This window comes from Neomonachus schauinslandi, chromosome 16 (assembly GCF_002201575.2).
Source record: "Neomonachus schauinslandi chromosome 16, ASM220157v2, whole genome shotgun sequence".
Taxonomy (NCBI): Eukaryota; Metazoa; Chordata; class Mammalia; order Carnivora; family Phocidae; genus Neomonachus; species Neomonachus schauinslandi.
The window spans coordinates 54,967,304-54,987,908 of NC_058418.1; the positions used below are offsets into that span (position 1 = coordinate 54,967,304).

At 52.9% G+C, this 20,605-nt stretch overlaps 1 protein-coding gene across 1 annotated transcript; it reads left to right on the forward strand.

Moving 5' to 3' along the window:
- Positions 1 to 168: 168 nt before the first annotated feature.
- DNAAF1 (dynein axonemal assembly factor 1) lies at positions 169 to 20,292 on the forward strand. Its single transcript, XM_021702598.2, has 12 exons — positions 169 to 292; positions 2,404 to 2,539; positions 3,018 to 3,109; positions 5,255 to 5,476; positions 5,592 to 5,758; positions 8,566 to 8,687; positions 11,554 to 11,720; positions 14,859 to 15,080; positions 16,732 to 16,841; positions 18,193 to 18,249; positions 19,104 to 19,464; positions 20,195 to 20,292. Exons 1-12 carry the CDS (start codon positions 169 to 171, stop codon positions 20,290 to 20,292), a joined length of 1,878 nt encoding a protein of 625 aa, XP_021558273.2.
- The last annotated feature ends 313 nt before the right edge of the window (positions 20,293 to 20,605 follow it).

Sequence of the window (20,605 nt, forward strand, 5' to 3'; positions counted from 1 at the left end):
CGTTGCGGGGCCCGCCCCCGGCGTCCTGACGTGCCGGCCCACCCGAGTGCGCGTGCGCGGCGGTTGCTGTGGCGACCAGGCAAGCGTTAGGCTGCCAACGACTCCGGCACTGGTGGTCGGCGGGTTAGTGACCCGCGGAACGGGGTGTTCGGTGTATCCGGAATAAGCATGCACCCCGAGGCCTCGGAGCCCGTGGTGGACGGGGCGGCGGAGCAGGGCTGCGCGCAGGAGCCGGGCGTGGAGGAGTCGGCGGGCGACCACGGGGACGCGGGCCCGCGGGGCCGCAAGGAAGGTGCAGACCGCCGCCCCCAGGGAGCCGAGGGGGGCGGTGGGCTGCGCCCAGCACCACCCCTAACCTTCCCTGCCAGCGATAACAATAGTGATAATAACAGGAGCGGCACACACTTTTTAAAGGATGCGTGCCCCGCGCTCACCTCATTTGAGCCGTGATCCCGCCCTCTGCGGTAGGCACTCCTCCCCCCATGTCCTGCAGATGAAGAAACTGAGACTTCTAGAGGTTACGGAACCTGCTCCAAAGAGATCACCCTCATGCAGTCAATGACAGAACAGACTTCTGCTGGTCAGTCCGACTCCGGAGCGCAAGCCCTTACCCAACACACCCTTCTCCCCATCGCCCACCTGTTACATGTTTTAAATGTATCCCTTTGTTGCTATCACTATATAAGATCAAAGGCTCTCCGGGCAGGACGTCCTGACTGAATTCACAGTGTCCAGTCCAGCGCCTGACCCACAGTAGAGAGTGAATGAGGAGCTGGTGCTTCTGGGGCCAGTGGGTGACTCCTCACCAGTTTCTCAGACAGACTTCAGCCTCTGCTCCCACTTTGCTTGAGGCCCTAAGGGGAATCTTTTAACGACTAGATAAACTACTCGATTTGTGTTTCATTTTTTGAACCCGGTCAACAAACATGGAGCAGTGACTGTCCAGGCGCATCCCGTGTGAAGAGCTGTAGGGAAGCCGTGTAGCTCTCTGGAAAGAGACAGGCACGGACTCTGGGTACAGATTGCAGCTCTGCAACTCGCCAGGTTATGGCTGTCAGCCCAGAGCTTAACCTCTCTTTGGGGGCCGTCTACTCGTCTGTAGGCAGGGATAATTATAATTAGGTTTCTGGGTTACAGTGGGCCATTAATCAACACTAGCTCTTGTTATTCAGATAATCATTATGTATATTGAGCACCTCTCCTTTATTTATTCCACAGACACTTATCTGGTGCCTCTTGTGGCTGGGCATTGTGTGCAGTGGGAAGTGGGAGGGTGAAAGACACAGTTCCACACACAGAGCGTTTAGTCGATAGACACAGGGACACAGAGCGCAACAGCCAGCTGCTCTTAAAGATGAAGTGCGTTTGAACTGGCCTGTTTTGATTGACCTTTGAAAAAATTAAGTGACTTTGAATGTGCTCATTCTCTTTTTACCAAAGACATTTTCACCACTTTTGTTTCTTTTCCTGTGGTTTTTATTTTGGGCACTTTTAAAAAAAGAAGAGGGAGCATTATAACAAACACCCTTGTATCATCACTAAGAATTGAAAATGATGAACATTTTATCATTTTTACTTTAGTCTTTTTTTAAATTAAAGAAATAAGACATTTCAGATAAAGTTGATGCTCCTTTTGCCCTCCTCCCCGCAATTCTCAGTCCCATTCCCTTCTCCCCGTCCCTTGTCTAGAATTTTGTCCTTAAACAATACATAGCATTGGTTTGTATGGTTTTGTTTGTTTGTTTGGTTTTTGTTTTTTGTTTTTTGTTTTTGTTTTAAGATTTTATTTATCTGAGAGAGAGAATGGGAGAGAGAGCATGAGAGGGGGGAGGGTCAGAGGAAGAAGCAGACTCCCTGCTGAGCAGGGAGCCCGATGTGGGACTCGATCCCGGGACTCCAGAATCATGACCTGAGCCAAAGGCAGTTGCTTAACCAACTGAACCACCCAGGCGCCCCGGTTTGTATGTTTTTAACTTACATAAGTGATATCCTGTGCTTATTATGAAACTTGCTTTATCGTCTCATACACGTTTCTGAGAATGATCCATATTTACTAATGTAGCTCCAGTGCATTCTTCTCCAAGGCAGACTACTAATCCATTGTTTTACTTAACCAGCCACAATGGGTGGACGTTTGCATTGTTGACAGTCTTTGGCTGTTAAAAGTAATGCCGTAATGAATATCTTTGTACACGTGTCCTTGTGCACCCGTACCAAAGCTTTTATAGAGGACCCGCCTAGACGTGAACTTTCCATGGTCCTTATCAATGCTTTACAAATTGTCGTGCACTTCAAGAGGACTCATGTTCCATACTAAAACCAGACACTTATTAATCAAGTTGAAATTGGGCAAACTTTTTATACATCTCTTGATCTCTGTAGAACCAATCTCTTCTTTTATAGAAATTAATGATCCGAAGGAAACATGTTTGGGTCCTTCTGTCACATCCCACCCAAGTGAGCAGAAACAGAGCGGTGATAGCAGGTCGGACAGTCGCTTCACACACCAGAGAGATGACAAGGAAGATCGTGGCCCCAGGTATGTGGGCACACTGCTGCCAATTATAGTACATATCTACTAAGGAAGGTAGATGGTGGGATTGCCCGTTTGTATAGATCAGGCGATTGAGGCTCACAGAGGTTAAATAGTTGGCCCAGTGTCTGAGAATTAGCATCAGAGTCAGAACGGCGCTGCTTCTATGGCGCAAGTAACCACAACGTATTAAACTTTAATGCCAGGCCTGGAGAGAGAAACATCAGTAGTTCTTGATGACACTATTAAAAGTATTTTTGTTAGAACATACATTGCAATTTTTAAGAATGCTGAAAGTAATGATATTGGATGAGGCCCTGAAAGGTATGCAAAAAAAGAACTTTTAGTTTATCAGGCAAAAAATGAAAAGTTATCAGTCATGTAGGATATTTTGAAATTTGAGGAAGAAATGGTTGTGGCAAAGAATTTTTGGAATGTATTTCACAACTGACAAATTGCAACAAATTTCTTGTTCACTTAACAGAATGACTAAAAGTTTTCTGCAAAAACTCTGCAAGCAACACAAGCTTTATATTACTCCAGCATTGAATGACACACTGTATTTACACTTTAAAGGTAAGGACCTGGTAGAGGTATCTCACGTCAGGGGGAAGCCTCTAGCAGTGTAAGAAATTTCTTGCTGGGATCCTCTGGAGTTCTCAAAGTACATTTAAGGAGAAATTTTGGAGTTTAGTAAAGATTTGTAGAAAAGCAATAATATTTCCTTGACATGTCTTCCCTGACTGGGCTTATAAAGGGGGCCACTGACTATACGGATACCAAGGAAACATGTTGATATCCTTTATTTATATAATCTGAAGGACTTATAAATTTTTCTAGCCAGCAATCTAGCGGCGAACACTTTGCTTGGACAGAACATGTCTTGAAAGAGGAGGGTGGTCGGTGCCTCCCAGATTGGAGAAGCATGAACAGTGGCATCCTTGGGGGCCGGGGCTTGGCGTGCAGGGTCACATGTAAATCTCAGCTGGGGTTCGTAGACCCGGGTAGTTCCAGGAATGACGAAGAGGAGGGACAGCTTCCGCTTCCTCTGGGTTCAGGGTGGCTGACCTGCTTCATAGGTCCTCTGTGTGTTCCTTATTTAGTCAGTAAATGTCTTCTGTGCATAGTGCTGAAAATGCAGAGACGCATATGGTCAAGATGTCGTGGGTGTCCTGGGGGCTGGGGCAGCCACTGTGAGCCATGCTGTGCCACCGAGGCCCACGAAGAGCACCAGCAGCACACATACCTTAAGGAAATGCAAGGACTCCTAACTGGTCTCTTCGCCTCCACGTTGCCCCCTCCAAAATTCTGCACCCAATGGGGAAGTGTCATGGTGCCTGGGACGACGTAGCAGGGCAGATCCCAGGGGACCTGATATTTAAGAGGTGGGAAGAAGAGGACCCCACGAGTCAGACTTAGTGGAGAGAGTCAGAAGGTAGAAGAGCTAGGAGGGAGATATGCCCATATACTCTCCTGCTGCCCCGGACCAAATCGCCCCCAAACCTAGCAACCTAAAACAAATTCATTATCTGGTACTGTTTCTGAGGTCTGGGACCCAGGGAATGGCTTAGCTGGGTCATTCCGGCTCAACAGGGATACTGTAACTTTTTAATCAAAATTTTTTCAGGTAACAAAATAAATAACTTTTCAAAGGCTTTGATAATAGCAGATGAACCATGAATTACAGACTGATGATGAGTTACCAAAGTAAAGAGCGTTTGTTTTCCTAACCTTAAATTTGGCTCCTAAAACTGAAAAATAGAACAAAACCCACAGTTTGAGGGCACCTGGATGGCTCAGCAGTTAAGTGTCTGCCTTCGGCTCAGGTCTGTTGTGACCCTGGGGTCCTAGAATCGAGCCCCAGGTCGGGCTCCCCCAGGTCGGGCTCCCTGCTCAGCAGGGATCCTGCTTCTCCCTCTCCTTCTGCCACCCCCCGGCTTGTGTTCTCTCTCTCTCTCTTTCTCATTCAAATAAAATCTTAAAACAAAAAACAAAAAAACCCACAGTTTGCCCTCGCTTCAGGCTTAGCCAGACCCCCATGCTCATGGCATTGCTTCACTGGGCTGCCTCTTCCCTTGGCTTGGCCCTGCTTTCCTTTGGTTCATTTGAGGCAGGTCACCCCTCACCTCCACCCACTCCCAGCCATGAAGGGCAGGTGGCCGCTGCAGCTCTAGGCTCCACCCTACAGGGCTGGCATTCCAGCAGAAAGACTCCCTCTCTCCAGTGAAGCCAGCAAAACCTCCCAGGGTTCATCACAGTTGGCCCCACTTGACTAAGTGTGACGGGTGCAGAGTGGATTGCTCTGACTCTGCTTGGCTGCCCAGGGAGCCTTGTGGGGGGAGGGGGGGTAGTGTCAGCAGAGGAATGCTCATCAAAGAAAAGTGGCAGTGGGTCGATAGAGGAAGGAGGTGTGGCTGGCCGGCAGGTAGTCAACAGCAGGGGTGACCCCGAGCCTCATGTGTGTGGAGGAGCTAATCCGATGTCCCCTTCCTTCTCCCTAGGTTTTTTTTTTTTTTTTTTAAGATTTTTATTTATTTATTTGACAGAGAGAAACACAGCGAGAGAGGGAACACAAGCAGGGGGAGTGGGAGAGGGAGAAGCAGGCTTCCCGCGGAGCAGGGAGCCCAATGCGGGGCTCGATCCCAGGACGCTGGGATCATGACCTGAGCCGAAGGCAGACGCCCAACGACTGAGCCACCCAGGCGCCCCCCTTCTCCCCAGGTTTTGCTCGCATCGAGAACTTGGAAGAGTACACAGGGCTGCGCTGTCTCTGGCTGGAGTGCAATGGAATACAGAAGATCGAGAACCTGGAGGCCCAAACCGAACTGCGCTGTCTCTTCTTGCAAGTGAACTTGCTCCATAAAATCGAGAACTTAGAACCTCTGCAGAAACTGGATGCTCTTAACCTGAGCAACAATTACATCAAGACCATTGAAAACCTCTGTAAGATGCCCCACGAGGGGTCTTGATGCCATTATGCCCACCATTTTCCCCTAGGGGAGGTCCTAAAAGGTGTTCAGACCCTTGTTACTTACTTCTGCTGACCTCCACCTTGCAGCCTGCCTGCCAGTCCTGAACACGCTCCAGATGGCCCACAATCACTTAGAGACCGTGCAAGACATTCAGCATCTAAAGGAGTGTTTGAAACTTTGCGTCCTTGACCTTTCCCACAATAAGCTGAGTGATCCGGAAATCCTGAGCATCCTGGAGAGCATGCCTGATTTGGTAAAACCTGCCTTCTTTAGAGAATGAATTTCTCTTCCCCCGCCCCCCGCCCCCCCACACACCCCCTCCCCTCCTTCCCTCCGGCCTTCGTCCTTCATCCTGCCTGTCCTCTTGGGGTCTTTAGCTGGAGTACCTTAATGCCAGACACCGTGTCATTTCACCCACAGACCTCAGGCAGATAAGCACTTCTTCCCCTGATGGTTCCCCCCTCCCCTGACTCTGCCACATGCTGGATTTGGTTGACTGCATCCCCGTGGCGTCCTGTAACCTGTTCTGCTGGACCCATGTTTCTTGCACGATGCCGGGGGAGGTGGAGGCTTGCTCCCGTCCAGGTTCAGTGTTCTCCTGGGAGGGGTGCTGCTGCGTCTCGTCGCAGGGCCTGTGATGTCTGCTTGCCTCCCTCGTTTGTGACTTGAAGACAGCATGATGGGGCCCCGGGGTCGTCCGCCTGCTGCAGCCAGGACAGAGCCCCATCCCTCCCTCCAGTCCTGGAGCAGTCGCCTCATAAGTCATTCCTTCAGGAGCCACACGGTGGCCACTGTCCTGCCCTCCTGCTCCTGCCTCATTCATTAGCTGGAGCGCTTCTCCCACGAGGAACACCCTCGTCACCTAGTGGTTCCCCAATATATAGTTCACACAGCAAGGGCCGTGATGATGGTTTGGCTCTTTCTTTTTTATTCCTGGATTTTCAGAGAAAGGAGCCGAGAACCTAGCAACCGCTAATGGTGACAAGGGACGGTTTTTCCTTCCATTGTGTCATTACGAACTCGTGGGTGTATGTATGCAGTATTTGATATGATTTAACCCTTGCTGTCATTTTAATTTTGGATATTCAGATGGTCCCATCTTCCGGCCTGTGCCAACCCCTCCAGGCCACCCCTTCCTGTGTCCCTTTGACTCAACTGCGGTAGCCCTTGATGGCTTCCTTGCTTTCTTGTGTGCACGTGTTGTCATGTGCTCTGGGGAACATATTCAAAATAGCACCCCAAAACCCCGAGTTCACTGTTTACTGCTTAGGGTATGGATGTGTAAGGGAAAAGTGAGTCTATTTTAAGAAAAATAGTAAGCAAACCATAGTTCGGGAATACTGTTCTGAATAGATTGGGAACAAGGACTAGTTTAGAATTACCAGTGTACGGCGATAAGATAAAGCTGTATCATACAATACTTCTTTATTTTCTTTTCGCTTAACTGCCGTAATGAAGTACCACAGACTGGATGGCTTAAACAACAGAAATTTATTTTCTCATGATTCTAGAGGGTAGAAGTGGCTCAGGATCACAGTGTCGGGGGTGGGGCAGGGATTGGTTTCTCCCGAGGCGCCTCTCTGTGGCCTGCAGATGGCTAGCCTCTCCCCATGTCCCGTGTCCTCTCATTGTCTCCTCTGCATGTCTGTGTCCCAGCCCCCTGTTCTAAGGACACCAGTCAGGCTGGACCAGGGCCCATCCTGATGACTGCACGTAATCTGAATCACCTCTTTAAAGGCCCCGTCTCCAAATGCAGCCACATTCTGAGGTGCTGGGGTTAGAAATCAAACATATGAATTTGGGGAAGGGGGACACAGTTCAGTCCAAGACAAAAGCAGTCTGCCTTACAGTTGTTTTGTGATTGCTTTTTTTTTTTTTTTTTAAGATTTTACTTATTTGAGAGAGAGAGTGAGAGACAGCATGAGAGGGGAGAGGGTTAGAAGGAGAAGCAGACTCCCTGCTGAGCAGGGAGCCCGAGGCAGGACTCGACCCTGGGACTCCAGGATCATGACCTGAGCCGAAGGCAGACGCTTAACCAACTGAGCCACCCAGGTGCCTGGGTGATTGCTTTTTTTTTTTTTTTTTTTTGAAGATTTATTTATTTGAGAGAGAGAGAATAGGGGGAGGGTTAGACGGAGGGAGAGAGAGGGAATCCCCAGCAGACTCCCCGCTGAGCACGGAGCCCAATATGGGACTTGATCCCATGACGCTGCGATCACGACCTGAGCCAAAATCAGGAGTTGGACGCTTAACCAAGTGAGCCACCCAGGCACCCTGTTTTGTGTTTGCTGTTAAATCCTCCACCCACAATGCAGCCCTTTGGTCCTTTAGTGCCTGCCCTGGGGTGTATAGTGCACCCCCACCCCACTCCCCTAGCCCTGCAGGGAAAATACCACCAGAATGAAGTTTGGGGAATGCTAAACTAAACTAGTTTGCAGTGTATTTGTTTTCTCCAGACCACTTTAGACACAAAACTCTTTCATGAGTTCAGGCAAACTAGTCTTAAATGTGTCTCCCACGTGTCGCCTTGGCTGCCCACTTCTGAGTGTCACAGGCGGGAAAGGAGGAGGCGGGGTTTAAGGACAGGGGATGCTACAAGGGTCCCAACGACATCCAGCAGATGCATGAGCCTGGCGAGTGGGCGCCTTCCATCCTTTCCGCATCCCTGCTTCCTGTCCCCCCGGCTGCTGTGTACGCTTTCTTAAAATGGGTCCTGGCTGGGAAGGAGAGAAAACAATCAATTAAAATGAGGTTAATGTCAGCAAAAGAGCTTGAGTGAGCAAAATAATGTCCTTGCTGAGTTGGACAGGACTTCGGATGTGTTTTCTGAGATTGTTCTGGAAGGACGGTGAGATTTCAGGTCTGGAGTTCAAATACAAGAAAGGGCTGTTCCATTATCAGGACAGGTCTGATGGCACGAAAGCAAGGAAAACCTTCTGGCTTCCCTGATAAGTTGTCACAGGTGTCTTATTTATGGACTCCCAGAGCACAGCACATGTAAACTATTTGAATCACACCCATGTTTTATTAACCAGTCTGGTTCTGCCTGTATGCTTCCAGCGCGTACTGAATTTGATGGGAAACCCTGTTATCAGGCACATCGCTCATTATCGAAAGACGGTCACCGTTCGACTAAAACATTTAACGTACCTGGATGACAGACCGGTTTTCCCAAAGGACAGGTAAGGAGGAAAGAAGCCTTTGGATCACATTTTCATGTGTCATTGTTGAGCACGCTTAATAGTAAACTTGTACACATTTCTGACTTGTGAGCATTTTCACACATCATTAAATGTTCTTAGGAAACAAGTTTCATGGTTACATCATTGTTTATAAGAAATTCCCTAGTTTTGAGCACTTAGTCATAGATTTTTTTTTTCATAATCCTCTGATAACTATCCTTGCACAGAAGTCTCTGACCTCACTGCTGATTTCCTTAGGGTGGACTTCTAAGTGTTGTATTATTGGATTAAAGACTGCGGTTTGAGCCTTTTTAAAGGTGCTTGTAAATATTTTCTGATTGTTTTCTAGAAAGTTTGTGACGGTTCATGACTTCACCAGACATAGCCATGTAAAAGAAATCTTTGCCAGGTGAATTGATGAGTGAAGATTGTGTCTCATCTTATTTTGGGGGTAACTGATGGGGTCGGGGGCTCTTACCATGTTTGTTGGGCAGGTGGATCTCTTCCTCTGTGAGCACCCCATTTAGAACTTCCTTCCAGTTTCCTTTTGTGATGGGTTCGTAGGAGCTCTTCTTTCTATTAAGAATATTGAACCCAGGACTGCCTTGCATATTGCCACTACGTTTCTATCTGTATTTTAATTTAGGTCGCCGTTCCTTCTACCTTAGAATAAAACCTCAGTAAATGGGCTGCTTGAAGGGAAGTGCAATGTAAACTTTAAAGCACACAGCATTTAAGAAGCAGTGTAGCTGGTAATATGCTTTTGCATTCACAAAGTTAAATCAAACTAACAAATATTTCAAAGAGAAGTGAGAGCCTCTACTCCAACCGGGTGAGAAAACAAGACCACCTGCTTCTAGGAAGTTGGGGTGGGGGGAGGTGCACCCAGCCCTGGGGGTGAGGGGGGGACACCAAGCAGAGCCTAGGCGATGACTTTGAAGCCCAGCCCTGCAGCCCTGAGTTCTGTTCCCTCGGATGGACTCGCTAACCTCCCCAGCCTCACGTTTCTCATCTGGAAAGTGGGGACAGTATGACCACAGGGTGCTTGTGAGTAACGGGTGGGATCTGAGAGGTACGGGGATCAGGAGTGAGCCAGTGGGAGGGGCTGCAGCCAAGGATTCTGAGCCTCATCCGGGGGCGGCGCTGAGCCGCAGGAACGTGGGAACAGGGCTAGGAGCCGGCCCCCTTGCGTGGCGCTGCTGCTCTCTTTCAGGGGTCGGGCTCACCTGGCTTTGAGTTCTCGTTCCTCCCATCCCTAGCTGTCCCACATCAGCCACTCTCTGTTCTCCCTGCCTGGGGAGCTCCTCACAGGTGTTTGCAGGTGTCCGCTCACCTGTCACCTCAGAGCCCTCCCTGACCCACCCCTTAACTCAGGAGCACCTTTTCCACCTGGTGTCTCTTTAACCGGATTTCTTTTCTTTGGACACATCAGCCTCTGACATAGTTGTTTCCTTCTTTAGGGTCTGCCTGTCCCCATAAAAAGGCAGCTCGAACAGAGCGAGTTTTGTCATCTCTTACGTTACCTGCTGTATCCCCAGCCCCTAGGACAGTGTTCCCTCTTAAAGTGTGCAACTCAGTGGTTTCTAGTATATTCACAGAGTTGTGCAAGCACCACCACATCAATTCTAAAATATTTTTATTGCCCCAAAAGAGTAACCCTTACTCATTAGCTGATATTCCTCATTCCCCCCTCTGCCAGCCCCTATCTCTATGGTTTGTTTCTGTTCTGGATGCTTCTTATCAATGGAATCCTATAATATGTGGTCTCGTGTGATTGGCTTCTTTCACTCAGCGTGATAGTTTCAAGGTTTGCGCACGTCGTTGTGTGTATCAGTAACTCATTCCAAAATAACGTCCCAAAAGAATATTCCATTTGGAAACCCCAAGTTTTGTTTAGCTGTCAGTTGATGGAGTCTGGGGTCGTTTCCACTTTGGGGCTATTGTGAAGGGTGCTGCTACGAATATTCACGTGCAGGCTTTTGTGTGAACATTTGTTTTCAGCTCCATTGAGCAGATATGTGGGAGCACGACACCGACTGGGAAGGGGAAGATTTCATGTAGCTCCGTAGCTGCTAGGCTCTTTCCCGGCTGGCTGCACGGCCTGCGTTCCCAGCAGGAGGAGTGGCCACGTCCTCGCCAGCGTCTGGTGGCAGGGTTCCGGATTTCAGCCGTTCTAACAGGCGTGATGTGGTACCTCACTGTTGCAACCCGCAGTTCCCCCATGTCAGAGCATGCCGAGCTGCTTTGCCACCTGCCTGTCTTCTTTGCTGAGGGCCCTAGGTCATTTCCCGCCTTTTTTTTTTTTAAATTGTGTGTGTGTGTGCTTTTGTTTTTTGAGACTTCATAATTGTTTGTTTTGGATATAAACCATTTATCAGTTATCTTTCCTGTAAATATTTTCTCCCAGTCTGTGGTTTCTCCTTTCATTCTTTTAAACATCCTCCATTTTTAGATTGTGTTGTCTTTGTAGTCATGAGTCATGGAAGTTCTTCATGTATTCTACACACACGTCCCTCAGTAGGTGTATGGTCTGCAGAGACTTGCCCACATTCCGTGGGTTGTCTTTTTACTTTGTTGATGGTGTTCTTTGTGTTACACATTTTTAGTTTCGATGGAGTCCGACTTCTCTATTTTTCCTTTTATCGCTGGTGCTGTTGGCTGATATCACATGGAGAAGGCTCCGCAAACCATTGAGGGGGGAGGTGTGCACGTATTAACCGGTATCCTTGTGGCCACATGTCCCGTGTGCCTTCAGTTTGGTTTGGGGGAAATGAGCGAGTTTGGTGAGACCGTCTGTTTTGAATTTACTTTTAACCTGTGAACATTCAAACCTCCCCAGTTTCTGTTTCTTTGTCCTCATCCACAGAGCCTGTGCGGAGGCCTGGGCCAGGGGCGGGCTTGCAGCTGAGAAAGAGGAGAGAGAGCAGTGGGAGAGCCGAGAGCAGAAGAAGATCGAGGACAGCATCGAGGCCCTAGCGATGATCAAGCGGCGGGCGGAAGAGAGAAGGCGGCAGAAAGCCAGCCGGGAGGAAGGTAGGCGCTCGGGATGGGAACAGCACCCAGGGCTCCGTTTAGACTAGAAATCTGGGCTGGTGAACTTGGTCTTTCATCTCGGGGATTTATTTCTGACCATTCATTCACACATGCGAGGATCCATGCGCATGCGGCCTCACCCACCTGCCAAGGGTTGGGAAGAGCCCCAGCATTAATCGGCAGTTTCAATCCACTTTCAGGGATGGAAGCGCAGTTCTGTTCAAATAGCCTCAGTTTTCCAAAATAAATGATGTATTAGTTTTCTAGGACTATCCTAACAAATTACCGTAAATTTAGGGGCTTAAAACAACACATTTATCATCACAGTTTTGTAGGTCAAAAGTCTGATGTGGGTCTCACGGGGCTAAAATCAAGGTATGGGCAGGGTTGTGTTCCTTCTGGAAACTCCCGGGGAGCTTCTAGAGGGGCCCACGTCCCTGGGCCTGTGGCCCCTCCACCTTCCTCTGCAGGACCTTCAAATGTCTCTCCAGCTCTGACGCCCCTCCCCCCTCTCTTAAGGATCCATGTGGGGCCACTGAGCCCACCCGGATAATCTAGGATCATCGCCCCATCTCAGGGTCCTTAATCTCTTCTGCAAAGTGCCTTTTACTACGTGAGGTCACATATTGACAGGTTCTGGGATTAGGATGCAGACACCTTTGTGGGGCCATTATTCCATCTACCACAAAGGAATATTGTGAATTCCTATCAAGGCAGTGTGGGGGTGTACTGATTTCATGCTGACCCCTCATAGGGCCACCGACGGGACTAACACCAGCAAGCATCTAGGCCAGGGGCACGGTCTGTGCCTTCCTCCCGTATCTCAGTCACGTGGTTATTAAGGTTTTCTGTTCCTACTACTGCTCCTTTAAACCCACCATTTGTCTGCACACAGAAGGTTGTCTCTGCCCATGTGGTGGTGGGGGGGGGGGGGGATAAAGAAATAGGTTTTGGCGCACACACGTCAGGCCCACGTACTTCCTCGCCTGAGGACCAAGCACGCAGACATTGTCCCACACGCCAACAGGGAGAGTGCAGGGTTCCGCTCCTCTGAGGAGCCCGCAGTTTCCCTGGGGAGGTGCAGAGGAGAACCAGATGTCCGTGTTTGGAATGCAGTCGTAAACTGGGAAATCAAGGAAGGTTCCTGGGTTGGACGACATCACATCAAGAAGGGCCTTGAAAACCAGCCCTGCCATGGCAGGTGACAGGAGGCCATGGGCTGTGAAGTGATGCTAGGGGCATGAGCTTGGTGGCTCATGTGGGGGCAAGGTGGCCTATGCTGGGGGCCAGGCAGATTGCTGTAGCCCTGGTGCCGGAGAATCGCCGTGGAAAAACATGGAGGCCCTGGACCGCTTTTTTAATTGACACGAAATTCACATAACGTACAATTAGCCCTTTTGCTGTGGTATGATCACCGCGTGGAGCAACCAGCACCTCTGTCTACTTCCAAACATTGTCATCACCCCAGAATAAAACCCTGTGCGGGTGAGCAGTGACCCCCCACGCTGTCCACCCCCAGCCCCCGACAACCACCCATGTTTCTGGATGCTTCACATACACGGCGCTCTCCGCTAGACGGGACCTTTTGCGTCTGGCTTCTCTCACCTGGCCTGGTGCTTTGGGGTTCCTCCAGGTGATCACATGATCAGTCCTTCATTTCTTTTAATGACCCACCTCTGCAACTCAGTTCTGTGAACTTGGGATGGCAGCAGCACACCTTCTCTGTGGCACAGACGGTGCTCCCTCTGGTTAGCTCCGACTAGAGCTGACAGTCTGGGCAGTTGTATGGAACCCGCCAAACCCTCGAAAGGTTCGGATCACCCGATTCCTGGCTCGGCAGGACCAGGGAGGCCTGGGAAATGCTCTCGGCCCAGCTGGTCTATTCCAGGATCTCAGAACCTGTCTCCCTGCCTTGCCCTCTCTCACCCAGTTTCAAGACTGTTTACTCCCAGGTTATGGGTAAATGACCCCCCCGCTGCCTCCCCAGTCTACTACCCCAAATCCAGAACTCAGAGTCACCTGCCCACACCCGATGCCGCTGGCCGACATTTGGTAAAGGCTTCTAGGGAGAGAGTGAATCCTGGGTCTGCGTTGGTCCAAGCCCGGCACAGGATCCTCGGGACAGTCCTCAGACCACCTTAATAAGAACCCCCTTCCTCATCTTATACCCAGTAGAGGACCTGGAGTCTCCATGTGTATTTTTTTTTTTTAAAGATTTTATTTATTTGACAGAGAGAAACACAGTGAGAGAGGGAACACAAGCAGAGGGAGGGGGAGAGGGAGAAGCAGGCCTCCCGCTGAGCAGGGAGCCCGATGCGGGGCTCGATCCCAGGACCCTGGGATCATGACCTGAGCCGAAGGCAGACGCTTAATGACTGAGCCACCCAGGCGCCCCTCCATGTGTATTTTTAAATGACATTTAGTGTTTCTGACCTAATTACAAAATGTGAATGCAACCACACACAGAAAACGAGAAAGCACCAGTAATAACAATGGCAGCAAGAACCATTCAGCATTTAGTATGAGCGTTTTCTGGCTTTTCCCCATGCATGTAACATTTATGGATTTTACAGAACAATGGCATAACCATATTGCTTTCTGCCTATTGTTTTAAATTAGCATAATATATTTTCCATAAAGTAGACATTCTCCTATAGCATTTTTCCTGTTCTAAGCTTTTTATTTTAGTGTTTTTCAAAGTTTCAGAAAAGCTTAAAGCATAGTAAAACAAACAGCTGTATTGTGTCCACTTAGATTGGACGGTGTTCAACATTTTCTCACACACACACACACACACACGCACACGCACACGCACTCCTGTTCTGCCAAGACACTTCAAAGTCAAGGTAGACGTCGAGGCCCATAAGGCCCAGTGCTTCCATGTACATCTCCAAAGAGCCCCCTGCACGCTCTTTAGGCGTGTCCTGTGCTACTAGATGGATGTGCTGAGCCCCCCCCCCCCCCCCCCCCCTGGACACTGAGCGCTCCTTCCTCAGTGCTCAGCGCGCACTTTGACGGACCCCTTGGCTGCGTCCTCGAGCTCGCCCCCAGCAGTTCGCTGCGTGTCCCTGAGAGACGCCCTGAGCCCCCTGCCCTCCCAGATCGTTTCCTGGCTCACCCTTGGACTCTCCTGTTCAGGGGAGGAGCCGGCGCCGGAGGAGAGCGAGAACGCGGATGCCAACGTGCCAGGGAAGGAAGAGCCTCGTGAGGAGGGGGCGAGGCAGCAGAAAATGGAGCTGTTTGTCAGGGAGAGCTTCGAGGCCAAGGAGGAGCTGCTGGTGGAGGTTGGAGGAGAGAGCGAAGGTCCGGCGCCGCGGGGGCTGTGCCTGGAGGAGGCCCTGAGGCCGGCCGCCCACGAAGGTAGGGAGCCGCTGCTGAGCGGGTGGCTCCGCGCACTCCCCTGCACGCTCGCCCCTCCCGGGAGCCCTTGCTTGGCAGCTGCCCCTGGCGTGGGAGCAGAGTGGCCGGAGAGGGACCGCAGCCTTTGCCGTCCCGAACGGACGGAGGGCGCCTTTGAAGAGGAGCTGGCGGTCTGGAGCGGGACACCGCCAGCTCTGTTTACCCAACATGCATGGTGCGTGGTGATGACCAGAGGTTCCCAGGCTGGTCTTGTGTGGCCCCATCTTATGCAAGTGGAAACAGAGGCTCAGAGGGGTGAGGTAACTTGCTCCAAGTGGAGAGCGAGCGCATGGTGGACGGTGGACGGGGGGACTGGGGAGAGCACCGCCTGCAGAGACCACCCTCATTCATCCTCGCTCCGCCCGCCCCGGCCTCTGTTCTCTGCCCCTCCTGAGCTCACCCCTCTGGGTGTTGGTGGGCCTGAGGGGCTGAACTGAGCTTCTTCCACTTTGATTCAAATGACTCAGGCCCAAGAAAGGCGAATCTACATATAAAAACCTTCTGTTTAAAAAATTACTTTCCGTTCGCCTTTCCCACATTGGACTGTCTTTCCTCATAGGTGGGGGGGTGGGGGGAACGAGGAGCTAACCGATGTGAGCAGCTCTTCTGCTTTTCTGTGCAAAGTCTGGGACCTCCTCATGCAATCAGGAGTCAGCGCCAGCTCGCGGAGAAGCGAGTCGGGACTCGGTGCCTGAGTCACCTCCCCAACCCTGTGCGGAAGTCGGCATCTCAGGGCAGAGAGAGCGTGCACCATCGTGGAAATCACAGTGTCTCCCACCTCTTCGCACTCTCCCTAGAAGGCCTTTGGCTGCCGTCCGGTGGTCCCCAGCATGGTCCAAGAACCACACAGGTGTCTCACTAGGACACCCTGTGGAGAGGCCAGGCAGTGCGGGTTCTAGACAGATACCCTGAGGTCAAAGCCACGTCCAACCCCTCCCATCAGCTGAGTGACCTCAGGCAAACCCCAAAACCTCTGGGAGCCTGTTTCAGCCTCTGTGAAATGGAAAGTCTCTGCCATGGATTGAATGACGTACGTCAGCCATGCCCCCAGTAATTGTTCATCTCTTCCTTGCTTTACCTTTTCCCAAAACAAAGCCTAAGCAGATCGTTTTTAGGGAACAAAGGGACCCAGCCACTTCCTTGACAAGGCAGATGCTTCACCAACTCAGCCACCCAGGCGCCCCATCCCTTCGTTATTTACTGGGCCTCCCTGACACTCGCGCCACCACCAGGGACAGGCGGTCCCCGCGGGTGGTGGGCTCAGCCCCTCCTGGGCCAGGCTGCGACCCTGGACTCTCCAGCCTGCCTCCCCTCCACCTCCCCAGGGGAGCTTTATTTCCTTGTCCACCAACCAGGCCTTTTCCTGGCACCTGCGCATTCCACCTGCTCCCTGGCTGGTACTTTCATCTTGTCGGAGTCACAGCCAAGTTCCAGCCACAGGGTGGCTCTCTCCTCCCCCTCTCCTTTCTTTTAAGACAGAACCCTGTCCTAACCGGGAGATTCTCCCGGCTTCTGTCCCAGGGGCTGGCCTCCCTCCACTCTTGGGCCTGTCAGCCTGACCACTGCGCATAAAACTCACCCCAAGGTGAATAACTCTGTGTTGTTGTCTTAGAACCGGCCCCCCAGACTGTGGCCGCGGGGGATGCAGCAGACACAGAACTGGGTGCCGACGAAAATCTGGAGACCATCAAACTGGAGGTGGAGGAGAAGTTCTTCATCGACGTACGTAAATAGCTGCGTCTGCAGAGAGGGGTCTGCTTCACAGTTGGTATCAGATCACACAGAAACCCTCCAAATCCGCACTAACCAAAGTGTGCTCCATGGTCAACGGGCCTGGCATCCCCGAGACCCTCAGGCCAGACCGGCCCTGTAACACGATCTCCCCGGGTGTTCATACATGTGCACCTTCGAGACTGAGCGATGCTGGCCCCGGTGTCCCCCTCCAGCTCCCTCTGCAAAACTGGATTCGTTTTCCCCAAAGTCACACAGCAAAGCAACTCTGTCCAGAGAGCCTTCTACCGAACTGTTGAGAACGGGACGGGACCATGGCCAGCTGTCTGGCCGCTTGCCGCTTGGGCTTCCTCCACTCCTCCTAGCCCTTCCCATTTGGGAACTGTCGCAGGAGTGGGTACCATGGGAGTTCACGCATTTCCTCGCCACCCCCAGGAAGCGTGCTTGGGGGGGGGCGAGGAGTGGGGAGGCATCTGTCACCTCCCCAGCCTCATGGCCAGTGGGCAGCTGGGACTCACTCAGGGCTCCGGGAAGGACGGCCCACAGCTTTGCCTGCCGCTGCCCACTTCCCTGGTAAACTGCGCGATTTCACGCGGCTCAGTAAGACTCGCACTGAGCAGTCCGTGTTCAGAGCGGGCTTCTAGCTCTCGGAGCCCACGTGTGGTAAGAAACACTGGGGAGGGAGAACCAGCTATGTCCGGGACGACCAGTAGAGCTTACGGTTCTCATTCTGCCTGGCACTGTTCTAGGCTGATCATGTTTTGATTGAACCTTCCAGTAAGTCTAAGAGGCAGTAGGTACCATCGCCATCCCCACTTCACAGACGAGACTGAGGAACAGAGAGGCGAAGTAACTTGCCCGAGGCTCCACAGCCAAGCCTGGAGGGGCAGGAATGCCAAGCAAGGCAGCGTACCCCAGGCCCCTCCATCCAACTGCACGCTGTCTGCCTGCCTCGCGTCCTGGCCTGGTGGCCGTGAAGACACAAACCCACGACAGGAGAGCCCCCCGCGCCGCACCCCGCCCTGGTCGTGGGGAGGCCCGAACCACACTCCCATTACACCACAGAGTCCTAGGCCACGCCTCTGGCTTGGGCCCCATTGTCTGCCCCCCCCCTCCCCCGCTCCCCCATGCGCTGGCTGGGTCTTTGATGACAAAGGCATTCCTGCCGACCTCTGTCATCGCTGAGGTCCAGGTACCCGGGCTGGCGCTGCGTGTGCGCTGTGAGCGCGCACGGCCTGCCTGACGGCTTCGGGTCCTTCCTGCACACTCGGCTTGCACACGCCCCCGGCTCGCGCAACCCTGTGCCTGCCGCCGGGTGACAGGGCCTTGTTTGTTCTTGCAGGACCTGCCCGACTTGGAAGACGCTGACACAGGCGAGCCTCCGGAAGGCCAAAACGAGGTCATCAGCCCCGCGTCCCCACAGTCAGCCCTATGTCACTGTCACTTCGGTCCTTTTACTCACAAAGCACGGCTCCTTCGTGCACGTCAGGCACCCCTGGCCCGCACCCCCGCACCCCCGGGTCTCCCCTCTCCGAAGCAAGTGCAGCTGCTCACTCGCGTCAGGTCTTACGGTTAAGCCCTTGGGTCTTCCTGCACACACATCTGGCACTGATTTTTAACACCTGCTCATCGTACATGAGTACCTGGGAACAACCTCTGTCCTTCTGACGTGGGAGGCGTTCATTTTCGGAATGCCTGTCCCGTAGCGACACACAGACGGGGAAGGGGAGGAGAGTGTCCGAGGCAGGATGGGGGTTCTCCCGCACGGACCGGCACTGCGAGGACAGTGTAAGACACCATCTCCGGGCCCGGGCCCGGGCCCATCGCCAAGGAAGGAAGCACGCACGAGCCCACAGTTCCCGTGGAGGACTCCTCTGCAAGGGGGCTACGTCCGGTGGGGCGCATGCCAGCCGGAGGCCGAGGCTCCGAGCGGAGCAGACCTGGAAGCCCAGGAGGGTGCTGCGGCAGCGGGCGCACAGCGGGCGAGGGGAGTGTGGCTGGACCCCCGACGGAGAGCCGGAGAGGAGCCCTGCTGGAGAGCTCACCACCCCTTCGGGGGCTCGGGAATTTGGCCAAGGGGCATCGGTCCTGCGGTCTCACGTCCCAAGGGCAGAGTGTGGGGCTCCCTCAGGCCCTTCTTGTATGCGACAGCAGAGTATCTTACGATCAATAAAAAAGCAGTGTCAGCACAGGGCATTCTACAGTGACTGTCGTGAAAGCAGAAACGTTCACACATCTTTTCTCTCTTAACAGATGCGCTTTCCAAAGATTATAACCATCTCAAGCTTGAGTGATGACAGTGACCCTGAACTGGACTACTCCTCACTCCCAGTGCCAGAGGACACCCCAGACGCCCTTTCAAACATATTCGCAATCCCCAGGGACCCGGCGAGGAAGGCCGAGACACCCTTCACTGACATATGTAAAGCAGCAGCCGAGAGGGACTCGGAAACGCCAAGGGGAGACCTCAAGTCCCCACGCCCGCTTATCCAGGAGCTCCCCGGCGAGGAAGCTTCAGGCCAGCCACCGATGCCCCCAACCTGCCAACAGGATGGCACACCACCCCCTTCCAGTGCGGACGGGGACAGTGACCTACTTCCAGCCTCTCTCCCAGGTACCACGACCCTACTTTCGAGACCACAGGGGTCCAGGCTTAGATGGGGGGAAGGAACTGCCGCTATCCAACCCCAGGGGAGCAGCCGACGGGTTGGAGGCCACTCACAACAGACCACGGAGACTGCTGTAGATCGTGTCCCTGCTCATGGCTGCTTGCTGGCCTGGGCCGAGGATGGCCACGTGGGTCTCGGCGGGGCTCGGGAACCTATTCTCACCCCCGTCCACACTGCCCGACCCTTAGCCTCTCCAGACCCAGGCTTCTGAGGAAGGGTGAGCTCCGGTGACACGACGACAGGAGTGTGGGACAAAATGAGGGTGACTGCCGGCCTGAGGGTGGAGGATGGGGTGAATGCTGAGCGGGGTGCTGCTGGCAGGGAAGGGAGGCCCACTGGGCAGGGGGCGGCCAGAGCACCTGGCTGGGTGCGACAAGTCACCAGCTGACCGGTCGGCCTGGCCCGGTGCTGGGGACCACGCAATGGCCAGGGAGAGGCACGTGTGGGAGAAGCAGGGCAGTGTTCACAGGTAACGAGCAAAGAGGGTGGGGTGCGGTGACGAGTTAGTCTCTGGGCCTCTACTGAGCCCAGGCGCTTCCTAGGCGACACTAGCCAGTAGCCAGGCTTCTTTCCCAACACCAGCTCGCGCGCCTGACTCGAGGCCCGCACACAGGGGGACGTGAGGGGCTGACAAAGGTCCCGAGAACACAGCTACCTTCTCTCCTAACTCTTCAGGTGAGGCCACTGACAAGAATGAGGCGCGGCCTGAGACGGAGCTTGCCGAACCCGAGGCAGGAGAGGACAAGGAGGACATTGAATTTGGCTTGGACTGAACCCCAGGGTGGCCCTCCTGCCCCTAGGCTAACGGGGACAGCAAGCCGGCAGCTAGGGCCCCCCTGTGGGTACAGGTCACCCCCCTGGCTGGGCTCCCCTTCCTTCCAAAGAGTCGCAGTTCCTGAGAGCGCTGGGCGCCTCGGCTGCCGCGTGCACCTGCCGCTCAGCCCCCGTGCGCCGGCCGTTCTCCTGCTCTCAAAGCAGGACGCGACCTCCCCCGCTCTCTGTGGCCTCGGCTGCGTCCTGACCATTACAGACATTTAGCATAGTGAGTCAGTGTTACTGGATTATTTCACATCCCCGCGAGTCCTA

Excerpts from the sequence above, each read along its gene's own strand:
- DNAAF1 (XM_021702598.2), top strand. The coding sequence starts at position 169 with ATGCACCCCGAGGCCTCGGAGCCCGTGGTGGACGGGGCGGCGGAGCAG. Across the intron at positions 16,842-18,192 it reads AGGAGAAGTTCTTCATCGAC|GACCTGCCCGACTTGGAAGA; the intron begins GTACGTAAATAG and ends TTGTTCTTGCAG. Across the intron at positions 18,250-19,103 it reads CTCCGGAAGGCCAAAACGAG|ATGCGCTTTCCAAAGATTAT; the intron begins GTCATCAGCCCC and ends CTCTCTTAACAG.